The sequence below is a fragment of the Canis lupus genome, chromosome 27 (assembly GCF_003254725.2).
Source record: "Canis lupus dingo isolate Sandy chromosome 27, ASM325472v2, whole genome shotgun sequence".
Lineage (NCBI taxonomy): Eukaryota > Metazoa > Chordata > Mammalia > Carnivora > Canidae > Canis > Canis lupus.
In genome coordinates, this window is record NC_064269.1 from 20,509,826 (window position 1) to 20,526,983 (window position 17,158).

The 17,158-nt window shown below is 35.5% G+C and overlaps 1 protein-coding gene across 1 annotated transcript in view; it reads right to left on the reverse strand.

Moving 5' to 3' along the window:
* Positions 1–1,829: 1,829 nt before the first annotated feature.
* The window catches only part of STK38L (serine/threonine kinase 38 like), an 83,253-nt gene continuing 67,924 nt past the window's right edge, over positions 1,830–17,158 (reverse strand). Inside the window, exons 6-14 of the mRNA XM_025455451.3 lie at positions 15,346–15,469; positions 13,730–13,884; positions 12,874–12,976; positions 12,625–12,686; positions 9,970–10,087; positions 9,441–9,564; positions 8,192–8,287; positions 5,615–5,706; positions 1,830–5,508 (exon numbers count right to left, since the gene is read on the reverse strand). Coding sequence (XP_025311236.1) covers positions 5,381–5,508; positions 5,615–5,706; positions 8,192–8,287; positions 9,441–9,564; positions 9,970–10,087; positions 12,625–12,686; positions 12,874–12,976; positions 13,730–13,884; positions 15,346–15,469 — 1,002 coding nt within the window. The 3' untranslated portion in view covers positions 1,830–5,380. The remainder of the gene's footprint in view (positions 5,509–5,614; positions 5,707–8,191; positions 8,288–9,440; positions 9,565–9,969; positions 10,088–12,624; positions 12,687–12,873; positions 12,977–13,729; positions 13,885–15,345; positions 15,470–17,158) is intronic.

The window sequence follows — 17,158 nt, forward strand, 5'->3', positions numbered from 1 at the left end:
AAGGATCTGTGTTCTTGATGTTGTTTTTTGAGATGCTCAATTGACTACCCTGGAAGCTCCCTATCTTGTGTCGTGTTATGTGAGATAATCATTTTCCTTATTGTTGAAGTCATCTTGACTTGCATCTTCTAATACTTGCAGTCAAAAGTATCCAAAGTGACAAACCTGTCACTAGTTCCCCATGTACTTTTCTGGGGTCTAGAAGCATATGAGGTAACTTGTCAATGAAGCAGGCTGTATGGTGTGGGGGACTCTGGTTCAAGAGAAATTTATTACCAGTGTTTGGTTAAGTCACACTCAGCCTCATGTTCATCATATGTAAAATGATGGTAATCATATTTATTTCAGAATTGTAACAAAAACCAAAATGAATAATGTAAGTGAAAGCATCTTGTATACAAATATAAGTTTTTTATCAGAAGACGCTTTTTTTAGAAGATGCTCTTGAAAGAAGATGCACTTAGTCTCCAAGTTTGCTCCAATGTCCAAATTTTCACATTCAGTGCTTTTACTGTTTCGTCTTTTTTAAATTATTTTTTTACTATTTTTTTGTTTTGTCTTAATGGCATTATTGAAATGATGTAAGTCAGAAACAGTTAAGAGTGTAATTCGGATGAGCAGATTCTGACTGGCTCCCTCTGAGATCAGTGGAAAAAGTAGCATGACTGCTTATAAGTGCCTTCCGCAGGACAGGATGTAATGGCACCTGCTTATATCACTAATTCCTGTGCTATTCTGAGGCATTTTATTTTATTTATTTTTTTTAAAGATTTTTATTTATTTATTCATGATAGTCACAGAGAGAGAGAGAGGCAGAGACACAGGCAGAGGGAGAAGCAGGCTCCATGCACCGGGGGCCCGATGTGGGATTCGATCCCGGGTCTCCAGGATCGCGCCCTGGGCCAAAGGCAGGCGCCAAACCGCTGCGCCACCCAGGGATCCCAATTCTGAGGCATTTTAAACTTAATTTCAAGGCATTTTCTTTTCTTTCTTTCTTTTTTTTTTAAAGATTTTATTTATTTATTCATGAGAGACAGAGAGAGAGAGAGAGAGAGGCAGAGTCACAGGCAGAGGGAGAAGCAGGCTCCATGCAGGAAGCCCGACGTGGGACTCGATCCCAGGTCCCCAGGATCAGGCCCTGGGCTGAAGGCGGCGCTAAACCACTGAGCCACTGAGCCACCCGGGCTGCCCTTGAGGCATTTTCTTTTTTTTTTTTTTTTTAATTTTTATTTATTTATGATAGTCACAGAGAGAGAGGGGGTGGGGGGAGAGACATAGGCAGAGGGAGAAGCAGGCTCCATGCACCGGGAGCCCGACGTGGGATTCGATCCCGGGTCTCCAGGATCGCGCCCTGGGCCAAAGGCAGGCGCTAAACCGCTGCGCCACCCAGGGATCCCCCTTGAGGCATTTTCAATTTTAATTCTGCTTGCAAATTGATTTTTAGCCTAGTGGGGTAGTTTTTTTTTTTTAATATTTATTTATTTATGATAGACATAGAGAGAGAGAGGCAGAGACACAGGAGGAGGGAGAAGCAGGCTCCATGCCGGGAGCCCATCGCGGGACTCGATCCTGGGACTCCAGGATCGCACCCTGGGCCAAAGGCAGGCACTAAACGGCTGAGCCACCCAGGGATCCCCCGAGTGGGGTAGTTTTATACAAACCTGTGTAACTATTTTGGTTGTTTAAACATAATACGACTGAAACTTCAAATATTAATTTTGTTCTTGATGTGATATTTAAGTGTGAAGGTTGAACATATTTATAGAGAAGTCTTCATTAAGTTTTGGGTAACATCTTTAAAAGAAAACCAAAACACCTCATCACAGAAATATTATAAACATAGTTTTTATTCTTTTCTTACCTTCAATGAAAAGGCTTCATGCCACCAGAACATTTTTTGAAACTCAGTAACTAAACACAGAACTTGACAACCCAATGATCATTTTTCTAGACAACTGCTGAATAATTTATATTGCTTTTTAAAAAATAACTAAGAACTATTTTTATTACTTCATTTCTTCTTAAAGTAGCAATATGCCCTCACATTTTTTCATAAAAATCTAAAATATATCTAGTAGTCCCAAGTGTTTTGTATTTGTTTGTTCTAAGTGTTTCATTAAAACTTTTCAGAAATAAGTGCACTTCTAAGGAGAAAATAAATGTTAAATAAAGACAAGCAGAAACAGTCATGGTTATAGCAAAAACAGTTGTTCTGAATGTTCTGAACCTTAACAACTCAGAGAGAATGTGTTTAGTTACTAGAGGACCTTTCTACTGATTAAAATCTCAACTCAGTAATTTATAGATCATCAAAAAATGGATAGCTGGTTCTTCCACCAGGAGTATTGTTTGATTGTCTGAAGGTTGTCTACAATAAAACATCAAAAATAAATGAACTTAAAAATATTTTTTAAATTTACAGATTTGCATAAAGACACACAGATGTTTTAAAAACAGAAGTAGTATGCTAATATGGAAATAAATGAAACCCTATCTTAAACCGTAGCAACCAAAGAAAGTTTTAGGTATTCCACATGTTATTTTCCATTGACCTATAGCTTATTAAATCAGCCATATATTGCATTCAGAAAAGATTAATTTATAAGAAATTCTTTGTTTTTAGATGCTGCAATAAATTTAAAGATTTAAACTAGGTTAATAAGAAAAGCATAAAAGAAAAATAACATAACTTGCTTTAATACAAAGGTTTTTTAATAAAAAAGTCAAAGTCTACATTAATTCAGGAAATCAATAATCTGAATTATACAAGCTTTCTATATACTTAGAAAAACCAAAACACACAGTTTATAATAAAACTCTTTTAATTCAAAATAGAGTCTAATTTAAAGAAAATGTCATTATGCCCAGTTGATTAGATAGGGTTTTGTCATTTAAATTATATGGTTCACCTGAAATATGTAAGTGTGTAATAGAGAAAATTCAATCACAAGGGTGCTTTGCAAATTATCTAGCTAATTTGCATAATGAATCAAATTCTTAGCTTCCAAAGGACAGACACAGTCTTCAGTTACTTTTAGATAGGCACTTAAGAAATGCTTGTGATGAGGAGGAAACCCCAAAGATTGTGAATCACTCTGTTAACTCCAGGGAAAAGTAAGACACTAAACAAAGTAAACTTTCCAGAACTGCCCTTCCAGTGCCAAGAAATCCTAACCATTTCCAAGTTCTTCCCGCTAATAAAAATAAGGGAGATGGAAACCAATATACCAATATGCTCTCCTCTTAATCAATTAAAAAGTAAACATAAGTAACTGCACCCCCCTCTTTCTCTGTCAACTTGAATTAACAACATTGTTCTATACTAGAATAGTTACCATATCTCAACTAGAAAATGATGTAATTTCCTCCTATCCTAATCATTCACTGTCACACTAACAAAAGTCAGTCCTTTTTTTTCTTTTTTCTTTTTTTTTTAAAGAGGGGATGGAGTGGGGTGAAAAAAATCTCATAAAACTGAGCAGCAGTAACATATTTTTTTTAAATTAGAGTGAGTTATAATTAGAAGAACCAGGGCTGGTCAAATTGAGACCTCTAGAATTTTAATAGTTCTCTCTCCCCTCTAGATTCTCTGCCATATGACCCAAATAAGAGAAATGGAGATGAACTATTGGATGAACACATAATAAATATCAAACAAATACTAGAAAGAAAGAATGGAAGGAAGAGGGAAAGAGAGAGAACAGGGGGAGAAAAACAAACAAACCAGGATGGCCTTGTAGAAACATTGTGGAGCTACCTAGCAGCAACATTTATAAAAGCTTCTGTAGATTTGCACAATGATCCTATGCAGTTCTTCCCCCATAGCTACAAATAAATCACTGCTTTTGATTTTGATCATAGATTATGGTTGTAACTGTTGTATCTTTAAAACACTCTTCATCAATTAACAGTTAAGACAAACATTAGATCATTATTTGATAAAGTATTGTTCCTTAACTGGTACTTATGAAACCAAAACCTCAGTCATTTTAGAATTAAAGTGTTGAGTTAGAAAAGATGACTTCATCCTTCAGGAAACAGCTAAAGAATTTGATGCTGACATCATCTCCCCATCCTCATCACAACCTCCCCTCCCAACCCCCTGCCCCTGGCCCACATTTATTTCCTTAATTCCACCTCCATTAACCACAGTGATGTAGCTGAACATGAACGATGTTGCCCTTCAATAAGCTGACCTCTGTCAAAGATCTGTCGTGCCTGACTACGGCATTTTCACAGGAAAGGAAAATTCTACTCAGTTGTGAACATCCACTCTGTTCAGGATCTTTGGTACGTCTGGAGTGTAAGAAAATAATGGCACAATAATACAAGTGCTATCAAAGGAAAAATTTTCACCAAAAGAAATAAAATGTAACCATCCATGATATGTAACAACTTTCTAGAAAAACCAAAGTAAATACCTCTTTGTTCTCTACAAGTCTATTTACATGATCAGAAGATTGACATTTAAAAAAATAGTTTAATAAAAATACACCAGTTCTACAAGCAGCCTTCACGGTCATTTCTGAAATTCAACTCACCATAATCAAATCAAAATAATGCCATGTCCTCTTGTTAAAAAAGAAGTCCTTTTGTCACAAGAAAAGCAACTTTACATTTTATATGATACAGTACATCTCCCTATGAGTGTACAGACTACCTATATAAAGGTCATCAGTATTTCTGAATGCAAAGTAAATATTTTAGTGGAGTGCTCGAGTGAAGGTGTTAAGCTTCCTCCTTATTATAAACTTGTCACTCCCGACTGTGCAGTTTGTGAAATAACATGATGATAAATTCTATTTCTTAAATAACCAGTGTATTTTCTTTTTAAAATTTCTTAAAACCAGTACAGAAATTGTCTTCATATCTATTCATTCTATAGGTGTCCAAACCAATAGGGCAAATACTCTAACACCAACTATGGAAGATGGCTTTTTTTGATTATCTAGACCCATAAGATTTGCAGTAAACAGCAATACTGCAGTGTTACCTATAGGTTAGCCTATGTTGCTTTAAATGATATGTTTCTCCTGAATTGATTAGAGGTGTTACAGTACAAAGCCACAGCACACACAGGCAGAATGGACCTTAATACGCGTGTAGGCAGTGCAGTTACAAAGGGATGTACGTTTCTTTTATTCCAGTACCTTCGTATAATAAAGTTAACAAAAATAATAAAATATTAAAAAAAAAGCCAGCTGGCACTGCCAACCAATTCCTGTAGTAGTCTTAGAAATCCTAATCCTGTAGAATTTCCTCTTGTAGTCATAAGCACCACCATCTTCAGGAGTATTTCAGTGTATTGTTATCTACGCCAAGCAAGCCTGGTGATGCAGCTACCTGAGTTCTCTTGGTTGTGGACGAATGTGATCTTTATTCATAATTTTCCAGCTTTCATGTAGGTGGGGATAGAACCACGTTGAGTCAACCCTTCAAACCTTTTATAGGTATAATTGAGAAAAACCCAGTCTTTGGATTTGTAGTCAGGTTCTGTGGTGTTTGGCACTAGAAAGATAGAAAAATGAACCAAGAGCAAAGGAATTTCAGTAGTGAACATGTCAACATCTTCACAGACTATGCATTGTGTTAATCGTGTTATAGAGTATCTTACCTGGTTGTAAAATATCAGATTCGGGAAAGTCATCGAAATTTGAAGTATCATCAATGCTTTTGATTTCTATAGGGATCGCTGCTGGCCTTTCCCTATAAAAAAAAGTATTGAGTAGTGGCATGGTATATTTTCTTGAACTCTTAATTTTTCCAAAAATAATTCTACTTGCAAATTCTGCTTGTTGTTCTATAGATATTAGAAGAGCCAAGGAAATTTTATTGTGGACTTGAAAACACTTAAGTGGATGTCATAGTTGAGTAAAATATTTTACTAAAACATTACCATTTGCTTGGAATTTTTATTTCTCTGCACCTAGACTTTCTCATTCTGTTTTGTTTAAAGTGGAAAAATAAGAGTTAATGTTAATGAAAGGGAAAGTAGAACAGAAGAAATTTTGTTTAAACAATTTTATAATTATATAACACATGCTGGATATTGTGGGCACTGGATCCTAGGGATAAGAGGATTCGTAAATTAAAAGTCATTAGTGGGGAGCATCTGTCTGGCTTAAATTGTATAGCATATGACTCTTGGTCTCGGGGTCACAAGTTCAAGCTCCACACTGAGTACAGATATTACTTTAAAAAAAAAAGATACTTAAAAAAGAAAAAAGCCCTTTGGGAAATTAAGGGGCTCAAAGGATGAAGTTATCACTACACATTTGTGATAAAATCTAAATCCAAAACCTTGTCATTTAAATTTTAAGGGGATCAGGGACATTAGGAAAAATCAGTCATGAAAATAACCTTATCATGCTAGAAATGTTTTTTTTTTTTTTTTTTTTTTTATTTATGATAGTCACAGAGAGAGAGAGAGAGAGAGAGAGAGGCAGAGACACAGGCAGAGGGAGAAGCAAGTTCCATGCACTGGGAGCCCGATGTGGGATTCGATCCTGGGTCTCCAGGATCGCGCCCTGGGCCAAAGGCAGGCGCCAAACCGCTGCGCCACCCAGGGATCCCCATGCTAGAAATGTTTAAAAATAGAACTAGTTAAAAGAAGTTATCCATTTTTATTCCTTCCATTTGTTTTCAACACATACTTAACTGGATGTAGTAGGTGACAAGTTAACAAAGCTTGTTATCTAGAAGCCTGGGTATTTTTCCCAGAATTATTCCAAATTATTTATACTTAATGTGATAAACATTATTTAATGTGATACTTAATGTAAAACTTAATAAATTTATATTAGTTTAGTGAAAAGAACCACACCCTGGTGTCCTAAGATCCAATCTCTTGTCATTAACTAGCAGCATGACCTTAGGCAGGCAAGTCCCTGCTCTGTGACTAATTTCTTTACTATCAAAGCAAGAGATTGCACTAATGGTCTCTAAGCATCCTTCCACCTGTAAAAAAGGGGAATCATCATTCTGTTCAATGAGATGAGGTAGGTACAGTATAATGCAGCATAGCAGTTAAGAACCAGGACACCCAGGAGTCCAATTTTAGTTAGAAATTTCTAGCTAAAAAAAAAAAAAAAAAAAAAAAGAAATTTCTAGCTAGATTATTTACTAGCTGTGACACTGTAGGCGAATTACTTCTCTGTGCTTTAGTTTCCTCATTTGTAAAATAGATATAATAATAGTACCTATTTTATAAGGTTTATTATGAGGGTAAAATAACAAACATACATAAAGTACTTAGAACAGTGCTGGGCATATAATAAGTGGTCAAAAAATTAGTTATTATTACAACAGGGAGAGTGCCTGGCACACAGTAGGAGTTCCAGTGAAGATCTGCATGGAGGAACTGACACATATGCTGTCCTGAAGGATGAACAAGAGCTGGCCACGCAGGGCAGGAGTAGAGACAGGAATGAGCAGAAAGAGAAGAGCATTTCAGTCAGAAGCAAGAACAAATGACAAAGCCCTGAGGTGGAAGGAGTTGGAAGAGACCAGAAAACATGCCAGTGGTACAGATGAGGGAAGAGCCATACCCCACAGTCCTGAAAGCAGTTAAGTTTCCTTATTTTTACTCTAAGTGCAAAGGGAAGGAAGAAAACAGCATGATCAATTTTATCTTTCTAAACTATCACTGTGTAAAGAACAGCCCAGAACTATTGAAGGTAGTTTGGCCACAATCTGAATAAAGGCCAACACTTACAACAAACTATAAGCAAATTCTTAAAAGTGACTTGCATCATTTTCACTTTTCCCACAATGCTGAAAAAAAGGGATTGTGTCTTCTTACAACTTCATAAAGAAGATGGTATATTAGAGGGAGATATAGTATACAGTATGATATAATAGGACAAAAATGATGGGTTATAGTATGAAATAGAAATACATCTCTGTTGTGCTAACATCAGCCTGCATCACGAAACTCTGAATATAAAAATCAAAACAGGTGCACAGAATGTGGTTTCCCCCTTAAAGTGGACATTAGCTAAAACAAGTCATTAAGCTACAGCCACTATAGTCTCTCTCATATAATCCAGAAAACACTGATTTAATAAAATTATAACAGTGTTACTTCTTGTATTTAATGCAGCAGAATCAGAGAAAAAATTGCTAGTTAAAAAGAAAAAAAAAAAGAAAATTTTCACTCAGACCTCTCCAATTTTGAAGCCCATAAGCATACCTGATGTGTCCCCAGTCTACACCTTCAAAAAAAGGATGACTTTTTATTTCTTCTACTCCGCTATTTCCAATTCTGTTTTCAGAATCAATACAAAATCTAGAGAATGGAAACAGAGAAATGATCATATGCAAATTACATCTAAAGTACTCTATTTGCATTTTTTTCAAACATTTCATTTTTCTTCTCTGTTTACTGAAGTCAGCTCTGTTTACTGTGGGAAATATGGGAAAGAACAGAAATCCTCTGTAACTGCACTATACAGAGACAACTACTGTAAACATTTTGAAGCCATTTCCTTTTAATCTTTTATTACAATTTTTGAAATACGGGTGAATTTTTTCATTTAATATACTGAGAAAACTTCCCAAATTCATTAAATGTTCTTCTAGAACTTCATTTCCTAAAATTTGCATGTGGAAATATTATAGTTTACTTAGTCCACTCCTGTTGAACATTTAGATGGTTTTCAATTTTTCATTACTAAAAGCACATCATGATAAAGATATTCTTCCTAAATCTTTACACACATCTAATTATTTGCATAAGCAAAATTCCTAGAATTACTGGGTCAAAGGTCATAAAGAGTTTAAAGATATTTGATAATATGCCGTCAATTAGCTGTTCTCATAGGTTTCCCAATTTATATTCCTTGCAGCCATTTCCAACAATACCACACACTTTATCTTATTTGAGAAACAGAATGGAATCCTTTGCCTAGAAACAATTTCATATATAGACTTGTGATATGAATTTATTTTCCCTTTTCTCTTTAAGGAAATAGGGTGATTGCATTCCAACAGGAGTGACCTTTGAAACAATACATCTGTCCTCTTCTTAACTCTTACTTTTTTTGTTGCATACTACCTTTTAATTGTTTGCAGATTTTAAAAAACACATTTTCTTTATTGATCTCTTTGTATAGATCAGTGGTGGTCCTCTTCCCCCCACAATAAAAGGAGCAGTATGATCTTTTAGGTACCTGGGGAGTTTGTATGTATGTATGTATGTATGTATGTATTTATTTATTTATTTAGATTTTATTTATTTATTCATGAGAGACACACAGAGGCAGAGACACAGGCAGAGGGAGAAGCAGGTTCCCTGTGGGGAGCCCGATGTTGTACTCGATCCTGGGACCCTGGGATCACGACCTGAGCCCAAAGCAGATGCTCAACCACTGAGCCACCCAGGCATCCCACCTGGGAAGTTTTAAAATACCATAAACTCCTCTAGGGATTTAACCACTAACCTAAGAATCAAGTCCTTGGCTTTCTCAGATATGGGTACCTCTGGGGGAAATACCAAAGTTTCTTTCCAGTTCATCACTTTTCTATATGTTTCTTGAGGAGTTTCAGAGCAGAAAGGCGGATACCCTACATATCAGAGAAAATAAAAGTTTTAATAATTAAATATGCTGTACCTACTGTGTATGTGCCACAAAGAACAAAATAGCCCTAAGTGCTCTAATGAACAATAAAAATGTCACCATTCATCAATTTATAATAAGATTGCTAATAAAAGCAACAAAATAAAGAATTCAAAGCACTGCCCCCTTTATCTGAAAGGCCATGCTGATACAATTTTGACACATGGGAGTTTTGGTTAAATACTCTCTTCCTGAATCCCTACAGAGTTTGCTGGTATTTATTATTGTGTATTTAACATTGGGATATGTCAAAGAGTCTGGTCATTTTAGCCCGTGGTATCTGCAGTATGTTCAATCAGTGGCACTCATGGAAATTCATACAGTAGGTACATAAACAAATGATAAAACATACCTATTAGCATTTCATACATAATCACTCCCAAAGACCACCAGTCACACAATTTATTGTAACCAGTCTGCATGAATACTTCTGGAGCAATATAATCTGGTGTCCCAACTGTAGAATATGCCTGCAAAGGAAAAACTTATCAAACCAGCATTCTTAAATATTTGTTGAAAGATCTGAGAATGGCTCACCACTAAATTATATATATATTTAAGATATATTTATATATATAAATATATATAACATATATATAATACTTATATATACTTATATATATTTATAAGTACTTACATATACTTATATAAGTATATAATACTTATATATATGTTATATATAAATAACAGCAGCTAATTTCTCATTTAATACTTTATCACATAGGAAGCTTAGTGATATATACTGGGTCAGATAATATGTTATTTTAGATATGATATCTGACCCCCCAAAAAAACTCAAATTATTTATATATTTAGCCCTAAGTCCTATGAAAATTAATAAAGGGAAAGCTCACTAAAGTGGACTCGGGATGCTAGAAGGGGAGCTATACTACTATACTACTTGCTGTAATTACAACAGGGACGGTCAACTATAGACCCTGTAGGAAGAATCATCAATTATTGGCCCCAACAAGAAAAGACATACACTGCATCACCTATGAAAAATTAACTACCCCTGCAAATCGGCCAAGGAGAGACCTTCACCACACTGAACTCCAGCTTTTCTCCAATGGACTCTTATTCAAAACATCCCCTTCCAAATCCTCCTTCTTCCCTTAAAATACTATTTCTTTTCTTTGTTGGATTTGCCAATGGTTTCGCCATAGCTTGCATTCTTGAAGTGCAATTTTCTGTTATTCCTGAATAAACCCACTTTTGCTGGTAAAATAATCGTTTTATTGTTAAGGTTAACAATCCATTAAAAAAGAATAAAGAGGTTGACCCCAGTGGGCCTGAGTTCTCCACTCCCTACTAATGTGTTCTCAGGTAAGTTATTCAACCTGTCTGAACCTCAGCTTCTGCTTACAGAAAACTGGAGTAATAACACAGTCCTAACATAGTTGATAGGAGGGTGAAATAAGAAAAGAATTCTGCTTTCTAAACTACAACTTACTAAAAATAAATAAATAAATAAATAAATAAATAAATAAACAAACAAACAAACAAACTACAACTTACTATACATATAAACATCAGGTATTTTCATTATACACCTAGTTTCAGGGCACTGCTTATCCATTAGGAAGCAATGGAATTTTTCATTCTTAATTCACACAAAATCTTACAAAAATAATTTCTTTAAGGCAGTAGTTCTCAATTAAGGGCAGCATGCTAGGGACCATTTGAAAATGTGTGCCAGCAGATTTTGTTATTTCAAGGACCTGCGGGGTGGAGGTTGGGGGTTGCTGATTGGCATTTAGTTGGCAGGAGGGATTTAAGATCTAAAGGAGCTCCTGCCCAAAATACTAAGAGTCCCCTCTACATCTCTCTTGGGAAATAAACATTGATAGAAGTCATGAGGATGGCCCAGGAACAGTAAAACATGCACCAAAGTAACCACCTGTGAATACTCTGTAAGTAGAATTCCCTTCTACATTTTTAAGCACTATTCATCTTTCCCCGTAAAAGTAGGAAATACTGCAGTCCTTCTCTCAGTTGTAATATGTGATCTGAAAGTGGCATATTGAAAAGTAGAAGGAAGTTTCTGTCATTAATTCATAGCTCCATAGTTTTAAAACATTTAAAAAGCTTTTAAACACTGAAATGTTTTTACAAGCACAGGAAACTTGTAGTTAATTACTTGGGCCAATGACAGAATGAGTTCAACCATGAAAAGGCCATTTTATTTGGTTTGAGAGGGTATCAGACTATTATCTTTCAGTCTGTTTACCTGACCCAATACTCGGAGGGAATGCTGACTTAGTTTCCCTTTCATCTCTTGGTTGAATTTAACAAATATTTATGAAGTGTCTATATGTGCCAGACAGAACAAGAGTTCAGGAAAACAAAGTCAAAAGGCACATTCCTGACTCTGATAATGTGCATGGACCTAGTTAACAGGATAAAGGGAAGAGGAAAAGAAGCAAACAGTTCTATTTGCGAAGTAATAAAGGAGAAAGACTGTGGAGGTAAAAGTAGTAATTAAGAGTAATTAAGTTTATCTGTGGTACAGTCGGCTTTCTAATTTTATTTGGTTTATCTGTTAACATGCCAAACTTCCTATTTACTTTATAAAGAAATTCTTAGAAACACACAACCACCTTACTTATGCTGATTGGCATTTGTTGTTTCAGCATAAGTATGTAAAATGGAACACACAAGGCATTCACTACAATCACACTCATCTCAGTGAATTTTATATTAAGTACTAATTACTAGTAAACAGATTACTTAATTATAGGTATGAGCCATAAAATACTCTATTGTTAAATCATAAAAAATCAGCACTCACTTTACAGGTAAGGAAATGTTACAGGGAAACTAAGAGAACTATGTGATCCCAAAAGAAGCTCTATCATTGCTACAAAGTAAGTACTAATCATTGTGAAGATGCAAAATGATCAAGCAAATCCCCAGTGAAATGTTTGGACTAGGGCAAACTTTCTTTTTTTTTCTTTCTTTTTTTTTTTTTTTAGGGCAAACTTTCTTAAAGACACAGCAAACTTACCAGCTGTCTCCTATTCTTCTTCCATGTTTCTGCTTTCCTCTTTGAGTTCATATTCTGAAATGCTAATTTCAACAAGAGAGAATCATAATCATGAGGGAGAAACTCCGCCAAAAGACAAATTCACAAATATACATGTAAAATACATTGGCTTAAGGAATGAGGAGAGCAAGAGAACTTTTAGTGCTCAACAACAACGAATTAAGCCAGCTACGCTACGTTACCCAGAAAGAAAAAAAAAATCAAACTTACAGAAGTCACTTGGAGGGTTGTGTGTAAGGTTTCTGTAGAATTCAGTCCTATGAGCTTTCTTTAATCCCGTGCATAAACCAAAATCAGATAATTTTACATGACCCTAAAAAAAAAATCCAGAAAAAACAAGAGATTATATTAACTTTGAAACAAAAGGCTTATTATAAATTATTTTTGTAAATATGATCATTATGGGCGCCTGGGTGGCTCAGCTGGTTAAGCCTCTCTGCCTTTGGCTCAGGGCATGATCCCAGGGTTCTGGCCCCTGCTCAGTGGGGAGTCTGCCTCTCCCTCTCTCTCTCTCTGCCCCTCCCCCTGCTCATGCTCTCTCTCTCACTCTCTCTCAAATAAATAAAAATCTTTAATAAAGAAAATCATCATCATCAAATATTTATAATTTTACATATCACCCTATAGGAATTCTTATAATGTAAGAATTTTTATAATGATTGCATTTATTTTTTTTAAGGATTTTATTTATTTATTTGAGAGAGAGAGATCAGGAACAGGGAGAGGGGTAGAGGAAGGAGACTCCCTGCTGAGCAGGGAGCCCAACATGGGACTCCACCCCAGGACCCTGGGATCATGACCCGAGCTGAAGGCAGACAATTTAATCAGCTGAGCCACCCAGGTGCCCAATGATGATGATTTTTAAAAGTAGAAAATGAAAGAAGATAAAGACAGCCATCCTCCCTTGATGTTATTTCACTCCCAAGTCTTCTCCCATTGTATCATTCTATGATACCACCTAGTTGAGCAATAATATAAATTGTAGTTGCTCATTCAATCACAAAATCAGCTCTATTACTCCATAAAATAATCAACAACCCAGTAAGTCACCAGTTCATTCACATACCTTGGCATCCAATAAAAGGTTGTCTGGTTTAATATCCCGATGGATGAAACCCAACTGGTGGATTGCATCTATTGCCAGAACAGTCTCTGAAATGTAGAATTGTGTCTCCTCTTCTGTCAAGGTATCTTTCTTCATTAACAATGTCATCATGTCACCTACATAAAGGAAAATATCATGTATTAGAAACACCTCAAGCTTCCTCTGTATCTGTAGAACCTCTTCTGATTTTTGCATTGTATGACCCACCCAACTGTCTCTAGGGCCAAGTAAAAAAAATGTCATTGCATTACCAAAGTTTCATGACATTTAATGATTTTTAAAGTAGGAAGCAGGTGAAATTAGAGCAGAGATAATTAATGAAGTAATATCCACTACTCAATATCCAGAATAAGTTGCTGAGGAAAATATGATGAACTGCAAACATGAATCAGGATAAGCACACCTGGAAATGGGATGTATTGTTTCAAAAATGTTCAGAGCTTTGAGTCCATCAAAAATAGAATATCATCCCACTAAAAGACATTCTTTTATTTTCAAGGAATTTTTTCTTAAAAAAGGGGGCAAAGAATAAGCAATGGTCAACTTACAACGCAGAAATGACACTTGTTAACATTTTTTATGATACTTCGAGTCTTTAAAAAAAAATGTAGAAGTGTTCTTTGTCCTCTATTCCATTTTATTCCCTTTTCCCTTTTTTTTGCTAAGTAACCATTATCATGGATTTGGTTTGGTGGGTATCTTATAGCTTATTTTTAAAATGTTTTCATAGACATACATATTAATCTATGAAATTATAGTCTTTTATATATTTTTTAAATTACATAAATGGTATCAATTGCACATTTAATTCCACAGCTTGCTTTATTACTCCACTGTTTCTGAGATCTCACTGAAATGGATATAGCTCCTGACTTTTAACTACTGAAAAAATATTTCAGCCCATAACTATGTCACATTTTACTTATCCATTCTACTGATGGACATTTATCTTGCATGCAGTTTTTCACTATCACAACAATGCTTTCAGTGGTCTCTTCCAGGAGAATCTTCAGGGAATACACTGGTTGTAAAATTGCTGGGCTGTAGGACGCATGCACTTTCAATTTCAGTGGTATCTAAGAATTGCTCTTTGTTAAGAGTTAGAGATTAATTTAGATACCAGAGAGGCCAGTTTCTCCCACAGCCTCATCAGACTCTTAATGTTCTTACTAATTGGATAAGTGTGAAATGGTATCTCATTCTCGTTTTAATTTGCATTCCCCTGAATATGAGCGAAGTTGAACAAACATTTTCCTGTGTATTTATAGACTAGCCATATTGTCTATCATTGGCCCATTGGGTTGCCTTTCTCTTTAGTGACTTATTGTTCTTAAGTCTAGACTTATAACAATCTAACTAATTATATAATGTAAATGCAGACTGGTGATATTTAAAATGTACCAAATTTATTATTCTTTCAAAATAATTTGCTTTGTGGTAAAAATTAGCATTATTACAGGAGGAACAACTTGAGAACCATGACTGCTAGGAACAGAAGAGTAAACCTAGTCAACAGGATAATAATTACATATAAAGGTGTGCTTGTGTCAGGCTGTCATTGCTATTATGTTTTTTACCTCCAGGGAGAAATTCCATGATCAGATAAAGATTTCTCTTATCTTGAAAACTGTAAAACATTTTCACCACCCAGGCACCATCTGCTTCAACCAAAATATCTCTTTCTGCTCGGATATGGGCCACCTAGATGAATGTATTTTGAAAAAAGAATTGCAACATGTTACACATTTTGCAGGTTTATCTCTTACAGTTATCCATCTAGTTCCTTAATAGGAAGGAAGGGGGAGTTTTAGAAAAGATTTGAAATATATATGCATGTTCATATTCTCATTACATACAGAGAACCTCAGGAAATCGTTTATTTTAGCTTTTATCTTTAGGCCTAGAAAGAGGGGGATCCACAGGTACATTACAAAAAGCCGAGGCCTCCGAGAAAAATGATTAGTCCAAAAATCTTCCAACAGGGACGCCTGGGTGCTCAGTGACTGAGCATCTGCCTTTGGCACAGGGTGTGATCCCAGAGCCCTGGGATAGAGTCTTGCATCGAGCTCCCCACAGGGAGCCTGCTTCTCCATCTGCCTATGTCTCTGCCTCTCTCTGTGTCTCTCCTAAATAAATAAAAATAAAATCTTAAAAAAAAAAAAAAAAAAAAAAAAAAGAAAACCTTGCAACCAGAATCCTTATTTGCCAAGGATCCTGGCTTTGTCATATAAATTTCAGGCCCCACTAGTCTGATATTTTTTTTAAGGCATATTAATTTGAGAGAGAGAGAGGGAAAGAAAGAGAAAGAGAGACAGGGAGTAGAGAGAGAAGCAGGGGAGAGGGGGGAAAGAATCTCAAGCAGATTCTGTGCTGAGTGCAGGGTCTAATGCAGGCCTGATCTCACAACTCTGAGACCATGACCTGAGCCAAGACCAAGAGCTGGACACTTAACCAACTGAGCCACCCAGGCGCCCCTGGCCTGACTTTTGAAAGTTAAAAGTAGTAAGCAATGCCTTATAGGTTGGTCTGACAAAGTCAGGGTCCTTAGCAAACTATTTTTAACTGTTATTAGTTCAAAAAAAGCCTCATGTGATCTTTAAACATTTGGATTTTTTTTAACAAGTAGAAATGTTTACAGTAACTCTGTATTATTTGGTCTGTAATAACTTTATAGTATTTGTTAAATACAAAACCTCTATGATATCCATAAACCTGATCTATAGCAAATTAGTGTTACTTTGGGAGATTTTGCTGCTGATTTGCCAGACACACAATTACTAGGGAAACTTTCATGTGAGTATTCTATAGACTGGAAAATTTTATAAACTGAGTAATTTGTCAGGTCGGTATAATCAATTTTCAGATGCTTTTGCATTAATATATCTATATATTTTCTTCAAAGATTAACAATAATATTTGATTTTATCCTTTTGCTATTATCATTGTGCATTTTTAGAACTCTAGCCCAAAGCACTGTGAGGACCCAGATTTCCTAAGCCTTTTCATGGTAATGAAATATGATCTGCTTAAAATGTCATAAATGGGATTACTGTATTTATTACCTGGTACAATAAGTGCTCTGAGATCAAAGCACAGGAAAAACAATTGAAAACTAAGAACTTGTTTTCTCACATGAAAAACCTTATGATCTCTCTGGATCTGTTTCACAAAGTGAAAAATGGCATCAAAATTCATACCTGTTGCCTTTTACAAGGCATTTTAAAATTAGTAAAGGAAAAATCTTAAACCTTTGATGCTGCATGGGTTGCTGTCAGGAAAAACGTCATAAACTTGGCTTAATTGTTTTTAAATATCTTGAAGCCAGATTACAGGATGTTTTCAAAATGGGCCTCTGTTTTCAAAGAATAGGAAGTTATCATACATGGTAAC